We start from the raw sequence: 14,605 nt of genomic DNA, 5'->3' as shown, positions 1-14,605 counted from the left end.
GTTTGTTGTTTGGTTTTTTCAGGAGTTCATTTAGGGTGATGTTCTTCTGTTTTTGTTTTCTTGTTTTGATGGGCGTTTGTTTGTTTGGGAGGGTATGTTTGTTTTTTTCTTCTTTTTTTTTAATCCACATTTATGATGGAGAGACTTAAACTGGCTCCTGCTCCAGACAGCTCATTTCAAATCAGAGGATCAAGGATGCTACTGGCCACTTCAGTAACACAAAACAATAACAGATCTTTATAATTAGGCAGTAAATACCCAAGAAATCAATTAGACAATAATTGAGCTGCCAACCACCATGATCTCTCGCTTAAAAAGAAGCAGGCAACAAATGAGACAATTTTTAATGAGTTTTCCAGAGATTTATGTAGGTGAGCTGACTTTTCCACTGTGCAGATACCCTGTGATATAAAAATATTGTACATACAGATAACTGTGTTATGTTGGCAAATATGGCTCAGGTAAAGGGTATGTGGGACTCACATCCATTGCCATTCTCAGAGTCTACCAGTGTTATTAACAGATATGAATTCTAAAATTGATTAAGGTAGAAATTCCTGATTTGCCAGCATTTTGAGTATCATGTCAATCCTCCAATACAAAAATCCAAGTACAAAAAGGAATGGAGAAAAGAAATTATTGGCAGACCTTGCACTCCTCACCACTGCCTCAAGCTACACACTTTTATGAAGATTTCTAACTGTAGGAGAAAGTGCCAGAGCAAGCTGCTTTTGCTAACCCTACAGAGAACCTAAATAATTAAGTTTAAATCAAAAGTCAAGCTTTGTAGGAAGTGGAGACCTACATCTCTCATATGACTCTAAAACATAATTATAGCAGAAGTGTCCTTTTTTCACACAAGAAGGAAAGTACACTGCAAACAAGGTGGGATGAGAAAGTATGTATTAAAAAAGAGCTTTGTTCAGGTTCTAGTGCACCTTCACTACAGATAATTTATGAGCATCCTTAGGCATCCAGCAGAATTTCATGTATTCAAGAACTGAAACATGGTACAAACAGTGGAAAATAAATGCAGCAGGCAACTCAATAGCATGTGAGCAACAACCTCAGTCTCTACCTATGGCCTTGCAAACTGCAACTGTTAACAAAGCCACAATGAAAATATCTGAAAACGTTGCACTGAAGCCCATCTTCTTTATCTTAGGTGGAAGATTCACATAAACACCATTTCCCTACAATGAGGATACACATCACAAATTTGAACACAGAGCCATAAATTACAGCACCATTGATTGATGTAGTGCTGTCCCCAAAACCAGTGATCTGCAAGACTTGGGTATTAGTAAGGACAGAAGTCAAAATAACACATTGAAGACACTGCTTGCTCTGACAGCAAGGCTGATACTATAACCTAATAAAGCATCAGCTCTAAGGAAGAACACAGATCCCCACCAACACAAAAAACATGACAAGTCAAATCTCAAAGACAAACCAAAATTTATTTAAAACAACAAAAACAAGACAGTGCTACTGCCAAGATAGAAAAAAATTAAGGAGTCTTTTACTGAATGTGACAAGGCAGGCAATTTACAGCAGTTTACATAAATTCTGAGATCAGGTGGGGTTTTACACTGCTTCAATTGACTACATGTACTTTCTGCAAGACAAACTTGTCCCTGTTCCCCTCCCCTTTTCAAAAGAACTGACAAAAATATCCTATAAAAAACATTTACAGAATTTTGAGACATGATTGAAACATGAACCACTGTCCAAAAGTCTGGAACTTTCCAAGAAGGTTAAGTCCTTTGTTGCTTCAACCAACCCTCAACGGGGGAGCTACAAGCACAACGCCATCCCCTCTGACAAAGAGCATGGGAATATTCCTCTTGGTAGACTGTGAAGAAGGAAAGAAAAGTTTACATTTACAAAACATTCATTTCAATCATAAAAACACACCTGAAAAACTCCAACAAACACTCAAATGTTCTGGCAAGCTGAAGAGATCAAAACAATTAACACCAAGTCTCTAGATATCCTCTGTACTTTCATAACAGTTTGTCCAAATCCTGTTAGAACTTGGTTCAAAAAACAGTCAGCAGTAAACTACTTTAACAATATAACACAGTGTAGTTTTAAATAAAAAAATCTGTGAGGATAAATTAACTCCTTTTTTAGTCCTTACTTTATAAATCTCTTCATAGGTTTCTTCATCAATCTCTATTGTAGTCACAGTTTCTTCCACATCACCCAAAATCATATTTAAGTGCTGATCATATGCCTGTAGAAATTAAGTTTAGTTTACAGTGTTTTCCAAAATTCAAACAAAAGTTTATTAAAATAAGAATTTTAGCAAGACTTTGAGACATAAATAGTCTAGTCTGATTTTAACCAAAACATAGCACTGTCAGTTCTAGTTACAGCTCAACACAAACATAAACAAATGAGAATTCTGCAGCAGGAAAAAGAATGCAAGACATTTACATTTACTGAAACACCTGCAGGAAATAGCTCTGAAGCATTCTGTGAGAGCACTTACAAGACCTCAGAGACAGACAGATTTTGTTAATATGGGGCAGCTTACAGGGTATGAAAGCTACTCCTCATACTGTGCTACAAAACCATAAACACATGTTCCAAAATCCTTACAAAAGCATGTTGCAAACTACACGTGTCCCTCATGGATCTCCCATTATCTTTGTGTTTCCAAAGGAGTTGAGGCTCAGTTAACTCATGGAGCAACTGGTTCTCTACCCCAGCAGAGCACAGCACTCAGGGAGGCTGACTGACTTAACAGAAAGCAAGAATCTGAGAACCCAGCTGAGCACCTGTCCCATCACACCTCCCAGGGTGTGCCTTCAGGGATTCTTGTTTGATAATCATGACCTCAGTCTAGAAGAGGCCTCAGGGTACATCATATGAAGAGGCCTGCAGCATTATTGCTTATTTCACAGACAGAGAAATAGAAGCCAAAGGCAGTGAAATCAGTTGCTTGGTATCATTCAGGAGATAAAAAAAACCAAAATACATTTCTTGATTTTCTCAGGAAGTAGTTAACAGCTGACAAAGTACTGAGGAAATGAGATTTTTCCACCAATCACATTACAGTTATGGCAACTAAGACAATTCTTAACCTACTTCCTCCAACCACTTCTGCATTTTCAAGCATGAAATGCAATTACTCATGTTTTAAAACTATTTTTTTCAACAACCAATGGAATATTACAGGTAAACTTGTTTAACAGACTGTTGTACATAAAGAAAGGCTGCCCAGTGCTTAGCTGAATGAGCATGACAATGTTGTGAAAATTTTACTTACATGTAATCTGCCTCTAAGCTCTCTGTCATTCCTCATTTTGACATAGATTCGCTCATCTAGACTGAGTCTGATGAGATCAAGCGGCTCCTCTACAGTATTTGTTGTTTGTTGCTAAAAAAAAATAAAAGCATTATTTCTACAGAAGCGGCCTGGGAACTTTTCCATTCCTCAATTTTTGTGAGACACAGAAAACCAAGGAGTGAAAACAGGTGCAAATATTTCAAATCATTCCATCACATCCTGGTGAACCTGAGAGCTGCTGATTTACCACTCCACTGACACTTACCAGGCCTGGGCAGTGGGAGTCAAATGATCTCAGTTTAGTCTGCAGCAAATCCTTCTTCACACACATGGGGATTGGAACAAGATAATCTTTAGGGTCCCTTCTAACACAATCCATTTTCTAACTCTGTGAACTCTTTTTCCTACCAGCAGCCACAGTTTACACTGCAGGAACCAGCAGCACAGCTGTGCCATGGCACGGCACAGCTGAACCAGCTGAACCCACGCTGACAGCGGTGCCGGCACAGGGAGGTACCCGGGTGATAAAAATGGGAGCAGGCTCCCGACACTAAAGTGATTTCAGCATTTATGATAAGAAAAATGAAGGCCTAAAGCAAGGGAGCCCACAGGCTGAGCAGGAGCGTTCCCAACGAGGATGCTGCAGCACCAGCGCTGGGGCTTCTTTTCAGTCCCTGATGTCCCAGAAGGAGAGGCACAGCTTCAGTGGGTCAGAAGCCCCTTTTGATGCTGTTTTTTGTCCTTTTGGATTGGTTTCTTTCTGGATCCTTCCTTTGCATGAAGGTTTAAGGTGCTCGATTGGCCTATTACAGTTCTGTCCAGGCTGGCCCGTTTCGCTTGGGGGGTGCTGCACTTTACTGAGGTGCGTTATGGTACTTTGAGTACCCTATTTCTTATAACTACGCTTTTAACCCCTTTTACAATATAACAACCAAACTAACAGTACATGCTTAACGATCTATTAACTATTTTACAACAGTTTCTAACCTGTTTTTAACACGGGCACACACTCGGGGGCTCTCAGGCACCCTGCCCCGCGCACTCCCCGTTCCCGAGCCTTCGCTGGGCCGCACAGCAGCCAGGCCGGGCCCCGAGGCTGCCCTGAAACCCCAACACACAGCGGCCTGAGGCCCCTTGCTGCGAGAAAGGCGCACTGCGAGGATCACAACGAAAAAAGGGTGAGAACCTCCTCCACATATTCCATACGTCACGCATATCCCGTATTTCCGTTCTAGCTACCCCCTTCCTTCAGAGCCCAGTGCGCTGCTCTCCGCAGCTTTCCCCCTTTCCCTCGTCCGGCAGTGCCCGGGGTCAGCGGGCCCGCAGCGAGCCCTGCCCGCGCCCCGGCAGCGGCACAAGCCCCGCGGCCGAGCGGGGATTTCCCCTCGCACGGGAAGCGCTCCCGGGGCCGCGCCTCACGGGGGGCCCAGGCGTGCCCAGCGCAGCCCGGAGCTGCCTCCGCTGCAGCCGCCCAAAGAGCTGAAAGTGCCAAGAGCCGCTCACCTGGTCCACCTCATCCGCCATCTTTCAAACCGCCTCCCGCGCCCGCCCGCGAGACTTTATGGCCCGGCCCCTTCCCCTTCCCTTCCCTCCCCTCCCCAGCGCGGGGCCGGGCCGCAGCTGTCCGAGCCCGCTGCGCCATGGCCAGAAAGCGCCGAGCATCGCCCCGGCCTGTGGCCGCCAAAAAGAGGCGCTCCGGGCGGCTGCCAAAGGAGGAGAAGGAGGAGCAGGAGGAGGAGGAGGAGGAGGGTGAGTGCGGTAAGGAGGCCGTGGCGGGTCGGAGCTGCGCCACCGCTGCAGCTCGGGCCGCGGGGTCGCGGGGCAGCGATGCCAGCGCGCCTCGGGAGGGACGGAACGCCGGGCTGGAGGGCGGCTGTTATCGGCAGGGTTATCGGCTGTGTTTGTTATCGGGGTGGGATCAGTGCCCCAGATCCCGGGCGATAAAGCCGTGTGTGAGGCGGGCCCCGCACGCTGCAAAGGCTGAGCAGCCCGTGAAGGGTTTTCATCTCGGCCGCGCTCTCCTGAGCAGCGTCACGCCGTAATAAGTTGTTGTGAGTGGCCAGCACGATGCTCGGTTTTCTGCCGATTCCATCGGTTGGACTATAGGAGTCTTTAGGTACTGCTTGTGAGTTACGTAAGTATTTCCCTCCAACAAGTCTTACTGTTCACATCCTGCCTATTTGTAAACAATGACATGCTCAGCATTGTGAGTGTTTTCGTTCTTCTGAAGCTGCCTCTAACGAAGTCCGTGGAGATGTTGTTTCACATTGCCATGGAGATGAAACTCCATCCTTTAACATTAATCTTCATTTCTTTTGTCACATGCAGATGATTTTGAAGAAAAAAAGCCCAGTATAAAAAAGACCTCAAAAGCTCCAGCTAGGAAAAAGGGACAAGATTGTGATACTGAAGTTTCCAATTCAGCAAAAACTTCCAAGCCTTCAAAACAAGAAAAGGCAAAATCACAAATAAAAGAAAGTAAAAAGAATGCTAGAAATAAAGAGAATTGTATCAAAGAGGAAACATGCAGGTGAATTTATTAATCATTCAAGTCTATAAGACATTTTTCTTCTTACTATTTCTTTCTGTGGTTTGATTGTCAAATACTCAATCTGTTGTTACTAATGCAGAGGTCATGCTTGATTTATTTCCCTATTTTTAGTCTTTGATAAACAAGTACCTCTGTTTCCTGATGCTACCACTGTTTTGATGATTTTAACAGTGACTCACTGAAGCATCCTCAGAACGAGATGAAGTTAAAGACAGAATCTCCTCTTAAAAAAGAGATGGATGAAGGCAATATTGACAACGATGATGATGATGATGACGATGAAAGTGAAGATGAGTGGGAGGACGTGGAAGGTAACAATTGCATATTTTTTCATGTTAAGCACTTTTTAAGAGCTTGTATATCACAATGATTCTTCAATAGCAGGTGACCAGCATCCCATAGTTATTTGAAATAACTTAGCACACACAGTGTTATGGAAGATCCAAGAGCTCATAGTTACTGGATGTGTTCTATTTAAACTTGTTTGAACACTTGAGAAGGAAAATGTAGGTTTTATCCCATCATCAGTCCTCCTTGGTAATATATTCCATGTTTACTTATAATTTAGTATTTTATTTTTACAGAACTTCAGGAACCTGCTACAGATAAGTTAGAAGAAGCTGCTGTTCTTCCATCAGTGGGGCTGCCAAGCAATCCTGTTGAGATAGAGATTGAAACCCCAGAGCAAGTGAAGAAAAGAGAGAGGAGGTAAGAACAAGGAGGTGGTAGAGAGCTGCTAAAGGCTGAAGTTAAAAATACTCCAAGTCTTGACTGTCACTGACTTGCTGTGTTCAGGTGAAAATCCCCACTTGATGCAGACTGTTGAGTTGGAATGATGGAGGGTTGTGGGATGAAGAACAGTTTACACACTGACAGTTCTACCAAAAATCTTCAGTGGAAGTTGTCAGGAATGGAGGAGGCTTTTCAGCTTCCTTGAAAATCAAGTGTGTAACTCCATTGTGTTTTACTGTCTCCATTTCCCTGAAGGGACAGCAGGAGATCTCTGCAAGGAGAGCTGTGGGTGAATGACATTGTGTTACTGCAAACCCTTAACAGTCTGTTCACATAGCCAGTCACTATACTTTTCCTTAAGTGTGCGCAGAAGATTCTCTGGGATGGATTCTCTTTGTGAACTGACCTAGTTCAGGAACCAAGAAAGGCAGGTCCACAGAAATCCCACAACATCCCTTTATTTTGTAATCTTCTGCAGAGAAAAAAGAAAAGCCGAGTTTGAGATGTACCTTCGGAGAATGATGAAACGTTTCAGCAAGGAGGTTCGTGAGGACACACACAAGGTATTTGTCACAGAGAACCATGGCAGGGAAGAAATTGAGCATAAAGGTGTCTGAACTGATTTGTAATCAAAAGAAACGAATTTTTATAAAATAGTTAGAATGGCTAGAAGTGAAAAAATAAAGAAGCTGTAGTCCTGACAGATGCTCATTAAGCTTCCTCTTAAACTGTGAATGGCAAACACCAGTGCCTGTGTTAGTAAAATTCTAACTCAAAGCATATGTGAGTAGGATGTGTATTTCTCCATAGAGGGATATCTTCTCATTCTGTTGGGATTAAACTGCCAGTTATGTAGAGCAGGAGACACTTGCAAAGACTTCACTGCTTTGCTGTCTTCTGAAGACAGCACTGAGAGTGCTTGGGAGGCTTAATTGTCACCTCTCTATTAAAAGGAGCAGTGAAGTATTCCTTGTCTTTACCATGGACAGTAGTTCCAATAACAAAATCTCTTGTGAACTCATTTTTAAACTTTTCTCTCTCAGGTTCACTTGCTGTGTTTATTAGCAAATGGTTTCTACAGGAACAGGATCTGCAGCCAGCCAGATCTCCTCGCCATCGCTCTGTCCATCGTCCCCACGCGCTTCACCCAGGTGCCTGCAGGCCAAGTGGGCCTTGTCTACCTTTCCAACCTGGTGAAATGGTAAAACTCCCTTCTGATGGAATGTAGAGCAAGGCTTCAGGGAGGGGGTAACTGTAACTAGCAATTTTCTGTGGGTTTTTAGAATTTTGTGTACAAGGGTGAGCAGGGCTGTCCTTTTTAGAGAAGGAGAGGGTGAACTCAGAAGTTTAAGAATACAGTCACAAACACTGGAAGATAAGCAGGTGTCTTGTATTTCAGGTTTGTTGGAACCTTCACTGTCAATGATGAACTTTCCACTGAAAAAGGAGAGTCCCTTCAGTCAACACTGGAGAGGAGGTTTGCCATCTATGCTGCACAGGATGATGAAGAGCTTGTTCATGTAAGAGACTGGGAAGTGCAGGGTTGGTTGGTGAGTTTGGATGGTGTGTGTCAGGTCATACACAAAGTGGTGTGAGGGGTGGATTTGAAGAAAGCACATTGGTGACTTAAGTGATTATGTATCTTTTTATTTTCTTATATTTTTATCTCAAGACCTCCTGTGATTAAATGACTCAATTTAAATTGTTTTGCAGATATTTTTAATTATTCTGCGAGCTTTACAGCTGCTGTGTCGCCTCGTGCTGTCTTTTCAGCCTATTCCTCTCAAGGAGACAAGACCAAAGGTAGTTTTTGTTTTTTGTGTGGAATAAGGAATAGGTCACTGATTTAGTAGGATTAAAAAAACTTTCTGGCTATTACAGCTTGCAGTGAATCACTTACTGCATGAACCAGGGTTCTGTCTACGTTGCAGAAAATGCACACCCTTAATTTTTAATTTTCTTTAAAAGAGCCACTCATTTCAGTGTTTCAGCAAAGATTTCTTAACATTTCAGCGGGTTTACATTTCTTTAAAACTTATATGGCAATTCTTGCTGCATGAGTACACCTCTCTTCAGCCTGTTGCCTGAAGTTTTCAAGTGAATTGACTGTGTCTGCTAACCTTTGGTCTGCATGAACCTTGGGCTGATTTCAGTCTTTTTTTTTTACCATGTTCTTAGCTGTGGTGAAAAAAGTGACCTTGCCTGTTTCCCTGCAGGGAAAGAGCTCATCCAAGAGGCTGTCTCACAGCAGCACCTCTGAGGGACAGGAGACTTCTGCCACAACACCCAAAGCTGTGGCAAAAACATGCCCCTGCAAAAAAGCCAAGCAGGATGAGAAATCCTCAGAGAGCAAAGAAAACAGCAAGGAGCCAAAGAAACCTAAAACTGCCCAGACTGAAAGGACACACAAGTCGAAGCTGACTAAAGGTAGCCAGGAACAGAAGGAATCAAACAATGAGACCAGTTCAGCAGAAAAAGATGTGCCAGTCAGGCCCAAGAACGACCGCCGGAGACGAGTGGCCTCCAAAGTGTGTTACAAGGAAGAGAGTGGAAGTGATGAGGGCAGTGCTTCAGACTTTGAGCTTTCAGAGGAGGAGAGTGATGTCTCTGATGAGGATTTTGAAACTGTCCCTAAGAGGCGGAGGAGCTCACAGGCCTCCCAGAATTCAAAGCTGACAACTGTGAAAAGGTCAAAAACTGAGACTTCAGAAACAAGGCAGTCAGAAAATTCATATGGAGCTGAGACTAAGCCAGCAAAAAGTACAACTCCAGCCTTGCCTCAAGGAAAGAAGAAGAGAAACAAAATCATTTCTAGTGATGAGGATGAAGGACAGCAGGAGGTGAGGAAAGCCATGGGCACAGACCAGTGGCTAGAGGTTTTCCTTGAGCCTGAGGACAAGTGGGTTTGTGTAGACTGTGTTCATGGCAATGTGGGCCAGCCCCAGCTGTGCTTTGCACATGCCACAAAGCCACTTTTCTACGTTGTGGGATTTGACAACGATGGGAGTGTCAGGGATGTGACACAAAGATATGATCCAGTGTGGATGACCTCAACAAGGAAGAGCCGTGTGGACCCGGAGTGGTGGGAAGAGACACTGCAGCCCTATGAAAGTCCCTGTGTGGAGAGAGACAAGAAGGAAGAAAATGAGGTAAATCACAGTAGGTTGTTCAGGGCATGTAGTGCTAGGAGTCCAGTCCCTGGATCCTCATTCAGGCAAAAAGCATTAGAAATCTCTTTCTGTGAGGAAGGAGGTTTGTATTTGAACTTGAAAGGTTGAGATTGAACATAAAGAGAATATGCAGTGGTAAATTGAAATAATATGAAATGATGGAGGCTGTTCAGACAAGTTTGCATAGCAGAGGTACTGCACAGCTTGTGCTGGAAACTTACTAGTGAGGTTTGTGTAGTGTTTAGCATTACTCTTCTCAGAGAGAGTTTTTGAAGTACATAGGTACGGGGAACACATCTAAGTACTTATTTGCAGCAAGAGTGTTTTGGTCTGTTGGCTCCTCTGCTAAGTTTCTGGTGTTTTTTTCCTTTGGTTCCTATTATAGTCATTTTCTTACAATGGGTAGTGAAAAAGTTGTGAAATTACTCTTTTCTGTATAATTCTTACAGTTTCAAGTGAAGCTTCAAGATCAGCCTCTACCATCAGCAATTGGAGAGTACAAAAACCACCCTCTCTATGCACTGAAGAGGCACCTCTTGAAATACCAGGCCATCTATCCTGAGACAGCTGCTATCTTGGGGTACTGCAGGGGAGAGGCTGTCTACTCCAGGTGAGTTGTGCACTTATTATCACCTGCATGTGTGATCTTTGTAACAAACTGGAGAGCTAATTTGCATGATGGTATCAGCAGTAGTCTCAGGCCACATGCATAAACAGCTGAGGCATTTAGCTGCTCTGACAGCATTTGTGTATCACTAAGATACAGCTTTTGTATTATTCCTAATATAAGTTTATTGTGGATCTGTTAGGGATGACTTGAAAACTCTTACATTTGCTTCTTTCTGGCCTTTTCAGAGACTGCATACACACGCTGCACTCCAGGGACACTTGGCTGAAGCAAGCTCGAGTGGTGAGGATTGGAGAAGTGCCTTACAAGGTAAGAGGGTTTGACTTCCTCCTGTGCGGTCCATCTGCCCTCTAAAGCTCAAGCTCAGTTCTGTTTTGGTTTTTGTCTTCTGCAGATTTCACACATGCTTGCATGATTTGTGGTAGCTGTACTGTCTGCCTGCTGTGCCTGTAGTTCCTACATCCTGCCCAAAGGCCAGCTTTGTTTTTTTCTCACCCCAAGGGTATCTGGCAGAACTGCTCCCTTTTCACCTTCTCCAGAGGCATCCCAGTGTTTTATATGCACTGCTAGATCTCTGCCTGTTACATGCAGGTGCCATGGGTTGTCATTTGTACACAATGGATATTGAAGCTAGGAAATAGCATTTCTGCTCTCCCAGAACCTTCTCCTTCGGTGTCCTAGGAAAACCTGAAACCACTGTCGGCTTCTTGTGATGTTCCAGGCCTGGTTGTTGTATTTGCAGATGGTAAAAGGATTTTCCAACCGGGCGAGGAAGGCGCGCCTGGCAGAGCCGGCGAACCGGGACCGGGAGGACCTGGCACTGTTTGGCCGCTGGCAGACAGAGGAGTATCAGCCTCCCATTGCAGTGGATGGAAAGGTAGCTGGGAAAGCAGAGGGCTGGTGCTAAAGGAAGTGGTTTGTGTGGAGCTCTGGGCTTTGTTTTTCCAGAAGTTGTATGTTTCAGACGTGAAATCAGTAATATCTGGATTCAGGATTAAGAGTTCAGAGGTAATTGTTCACAGGAGGAAGTAGTCTAAACTTTACTTTCTTTCACAAGTACTCATTCAAAAGGCAATGAGTGCAGATGCTAAAGTCAACATTTTGTTGATCTGATCTTCCTAGCCCATGTTTTGCCTTGCTAATTCTCTGTGTTACAGCCTGAGTAACAAAGCTTGGGCAGAGGACATTGCTAGGAGATAACCATGCAGCTAAAATCTAGGCTTGTACCTTGTCATGTGAATATTAATTGAATACTGGAGTGGAATATTGCAGGTCGGGAGAATCTGAGTTGCAGCAGGTATTTTCACCTCTCTCCAGAAAGCAGGATTATGACCATCTCTCTTTAATCTTGCCATACCAGGTTCCTCGGAATGAATATGGAAATGTCTATCTCTTCTTGCCATCCATGTTACCTGTGGGCTGTGTGCAGCTGAAACTGCCAAACCTGAACAGAGTGGCACGGAAGTTGAACATTGACTGTGCTCAAGCCATCACTGGATTTGATTTTCATGGAGGCTACTCACACCCAGTGTATGTAAAAGCTGCTTTGTTGCACCTGTCAGATGTTGATGTCCTGCAGAATTTGTGTATCTTGTGTTAAAGGGAACACGTGACCTGTTGTAGATCCTTTTAGACAGACAGTAGCTTTTGGGCTGGGTCAGCAGGCATTTGCTCCCTTTCTTTTGCCTTCTTACAGCTGACAGAGGATTGTGTTCTCCTTCCTAGTACTGATGGCTATGTGGTGTGTGAGGAGTATAAAGAGGTCCTTGTTGCTGCCTGGGAAAATGAACAAGCAGAAATAGAAAAGAAGGAGAAGGAGGTGAGAATTATATTTGCAGCTTCCTTATTGTTATATTTACAAAGTAAATGTCATTGAAACTGGGCAGTCAAACAGGGTGGGCTGTGTAAGCAACAAGCATGAGGCTTTTTTGATGACAGTTTAAAAATCTTAAAGCTTTCCTTTTCCATGTGCATAGATAGATCAAAACTCACAGTAGTTAATTTTTCTCTTTCCCATAACAATCTCCCACAGAAACGTGAGAAAAGAGCTCTAGGGAATTGGAAGCTGCTGACAAAAGGCCTTCTCATCAGAGAGAGACTGAAGCAACGCTACTCCATCAAGGTATTCTGCATTTCTATTAGTCATTTCTTTTTCTAGAGGTTATTTTAACTGTAGAATAAAATTTCCAGACTGTTGGTCAAAAGTCTTCAGCCAGTCAAAAAAGCTAGGCCAGAAGTTCAGTGTGGTCATGTTCATCCAAGATTTGTTACTGTTTAACAAGGAATGAATGCTTTAAATTTTATTATTATTTTCTGTGTTGTCATACCCCTTCCTAGATTTATTCCTCTAAGTCAAGCATGTAGCTAACAGATGGAGAGTGGGGCACTTTTTCTTTTAGTTAGATGTTTTAGTTCTTAATTTTTTCTGCAAGAAGATGAAAAGCCTGATCTTTTTAAAACAGGTTGGTTTTATTCTTCTATTGTCAAAAATGCTTGTGTTGCAAGAATGTTTAGTCTTGAGAAATAGAAGCAATTTGGGTGGGAAGCTCAAACCAGAGCAACCAACTTCCGTAAGGCCACTCATTGTCACTGTGACCAAAGACAAGCCCTCTTAGAAAGGGGCAGTTACAAGTGATTCTTAGAGTGACTTTCTGATTTTCACACCTGTTTCTTCCAGACTGAGCCATCAGCACGTGAGACAGAGAAAGGAGGAGGATTCTCTTCTGATGAAGAAGGAGCTCCGAGCTCAGAGAGCACAGTGGGGAACACAGCCATGTATTGGCCCCAGAACCGCCAGCTAGAGAAACAAGAAGAGATAAAAACCAAAAAGAGCAAGAGAGAAAAGAGAGGAGAAGCAGCTCAGTTGTTCCCTTTTGAGAAATTGTGATCACAAGCTTTTCTTTGGTGTTCTCAGATGCAGGAAACATAGTCATTATAAAAGTATCCTTTACCAGTTAGGGCCTTGGGCTCTTCCTCTGCACTTGTGTTTCTGAGCAGGCAGGGACCAGCCTAATTCAGTGTCCAGTTTCCTTTGAGATCAAAGGTATCACTTAGCTATCAGATTCTTCCTTTTGTCCTTGGACTTGGGAGAAGAGCTGCACCTCCCAAGATCACTTTGCTTGGTTGGGGTTTTTGCTCTCTTTTGTATCACTCAGCACTAATACTTGAGTTTCCTGAGGCACTTCTGTCATCGGCAGTCTCATTTCCCATTTTTCTTGTTTTCATTTTTCCTGCTTGCTCAGAACTGAAGCATCCAGCTGCTTTTTATCTTTTTGCAGAGAGGTGGCCAAAGGAATGCTGATGCCTGCTTTGATCATAGCTTACCCAAATCAGTGGTGAGGTAGAGTTCTGGCCTTTCTGTCTCAAGGGGGAAACACTTCCTTTAAGGTCTAAAAAAACCCCCGAAAATCAGAATAATGAAGAATTAGTATTTTCTAAGGAGTACTTGCATTTTGTGATATAAGTTTGGCTTTTGAGCCTGCCATCTTTATTATCTCTCAGAAATCTTGTGCTGTGGAAGGGAGAAGCTCTGTCCTTATTACCAGCTTAGGGTTCAATATGTCTTCTTAAGCAATTTGAATATATACATATTTGCTTCTGTTGCTTATCAAGATCCTGTTCTAGAGCAAAACACGTAAAACTGGCTAAATCTCACTGATGGAACAAAATTCACTAGAACCACAGAATTCTTGTTATCTAGTACCATAGCATTAAAATCTGTTGAGAGAGGAAGACTAAATCTACATAAGCTTTTGTTGCACTTTTGTAGTAGAAATACTGATCTGTCTTTGGCAGTATGTATCTAAAGACCACTGACACAGTCTCTTCAGAAAGGGAGGGGAAAACAATTTAGTCATTGCTGGACATTGTCACAGAGTAGGTAATGTAAGAAAATGGCTTTCATGTAACTATATTCAGAAGAAAATCTATTTTTGTACTGTATTTGTAGATCAAAATAAAGTTTGAAAAAAAGAGTATGTTGTCTGTTTTTGGAATGCACAGGTAAGCCCCAGTCTCCTTAAAATACAAGGGGCTGTAACAGTCAGGTTGAACCATTATATTTTTCAAATGATCTTAGAGAGGCAAGGAAGTGACTGACTTCTTTGGTCAGTAATGGGGAATAAACCCATGGCAAGCTGGCAGCAGTACACAGACCAGAGAGCAGCTTCCCAAAACAGAAATATTTGCCAACAATAGGAAATCAGTTCTTGTGGAAGCTACAAACT

The 14,605-nt window shown here is 43.1% G+C and overlaps 2 protein-coding genes across 2 annotated transcripts; one reads left to right on the top strand and one right to left on the bottom strand.

Moving 5' to 3' along the window:
- Positions 1 to 1,439: 1,439 nt before the first annotated feature.
- Positions 1,440 to 4,854, bottom strand: LSM3 (LSM3 homolog, U6 small nuclear RNA and mRNA degradation associated). The gene is made up of 4 exons (XM_030956913.1): positions 4,802 to 4,854; positions 3,278 to 3,388; positions 2,144 to 2,239; positions 1,440 to 1,855 (listed from the first exon to the last, which is right to left on the bottom strand). The coding sequence occupies exons 1-4, from the start codon at positions 4,820 to 4,822 to the stop codon at positions 1,775 to 1,777; spliced, it is 309 nt and encodes a 102-aa protein (XP_030812773.1). The 5' UTR covers positions 4,823 to 4,854; the 3' UTR covers positions 1,440 to 1,774.
- A 34-nt stretch (positions 4,855 to 4,888) lies between these two features.
- Positions 4,889 to 14,354, top strand: XPC (XPC complex subunit, DNA damage recognition and repair factor). The gene is made up of 16 exons (XM_030956912.1): positions 4,889 to 5,047; positions 5,627 to 5,828; positions 6,021 to 6,160; positions 6,434 to 6,557; positions 7,060 to 7,144; positions 7,625 to 7,782; positions 7,981 to 8,101; positions 8,295 to 8,384; positions 8,798 to 9,730; positions 10,201 to 10,361; positions 10,607 to 10,688; positions 11,122 to 11,256; positions 11,740 to 11,909; positions 12,105 to 12,198; positions 12,412 to 12,501; positions 13,057 to 14,354. Exons 1-16 carry the CDS (start codon positions 4,939 to 4,941, stop codon positions 13,264 to 13,266), a joined length of 2,904 nt encoding a protein of 967 aa, XP_030812772.1. The 5' UTR covers positions 4,889 to 4,938; the 3' UTR covers positions 13,267 to 14,354.
- Positions 14,355 to 14,605: the final 251 nt, after the last annotated feature.

Source organism: Camarhynchus parvulus, chromosome 12 (assembly GCF_901933205.1).
Source record: "Camarhynchus parvulus chromosome 12, STF_HiC, whole genome shotgun sequence".
Lineage (NCBI taxonomy): Eukaryota > Metazoa > Chordata > Aves > Passeriformes > Thraupidae > Camarhynchus > Camarhynchus parvulus.
Note: the sequence above shows the minus strand (reverse complement) of the source record. Positions and strands in the feature narration are given on the sequence as shown.

Coding starts and splice junctions, on each gene's coding strand:
- LSM3 (XM_030956913.1), bottom strand. CDS start 4,822: ATGGCGGATGAGGTGGACCAG. Junction 3,389..4,801: donor TGGCGGATGAGGTGGACCAG/GTGAGCGGCTCT, acceptor ATTTTTTTTTAG/CAACAAACAACAAATACTGT. Junction 2,240..3,277: donor AGCTTAGAGGCAGATTACAT/GTAAGTAAAATT, acceptor TAATTTCTACAG/GCATATGATCAGCACTTAAA.
- XPC (XM_030956912.1), top strand. CDS start 4,939: ATGGCCAGAAAGCGCCGAGCATCGCCCCGGCCTGTGGCCGCCAAAAAG. Junction 8,102..8,294: donor ATGATGAAGAGCTTGTTCAT/GTAAGAGACTGG, acceptor ATTGTTTTGCAG/ATATTTTTAATTATTCTGCG. Junction 12,199..12,411: donor TAGAAAAGAAGGAGAAGGAG/GTGAGAATTATA, acceptor AATCTCCCACAG/AAACGTGAGAAAAGAGCTCT.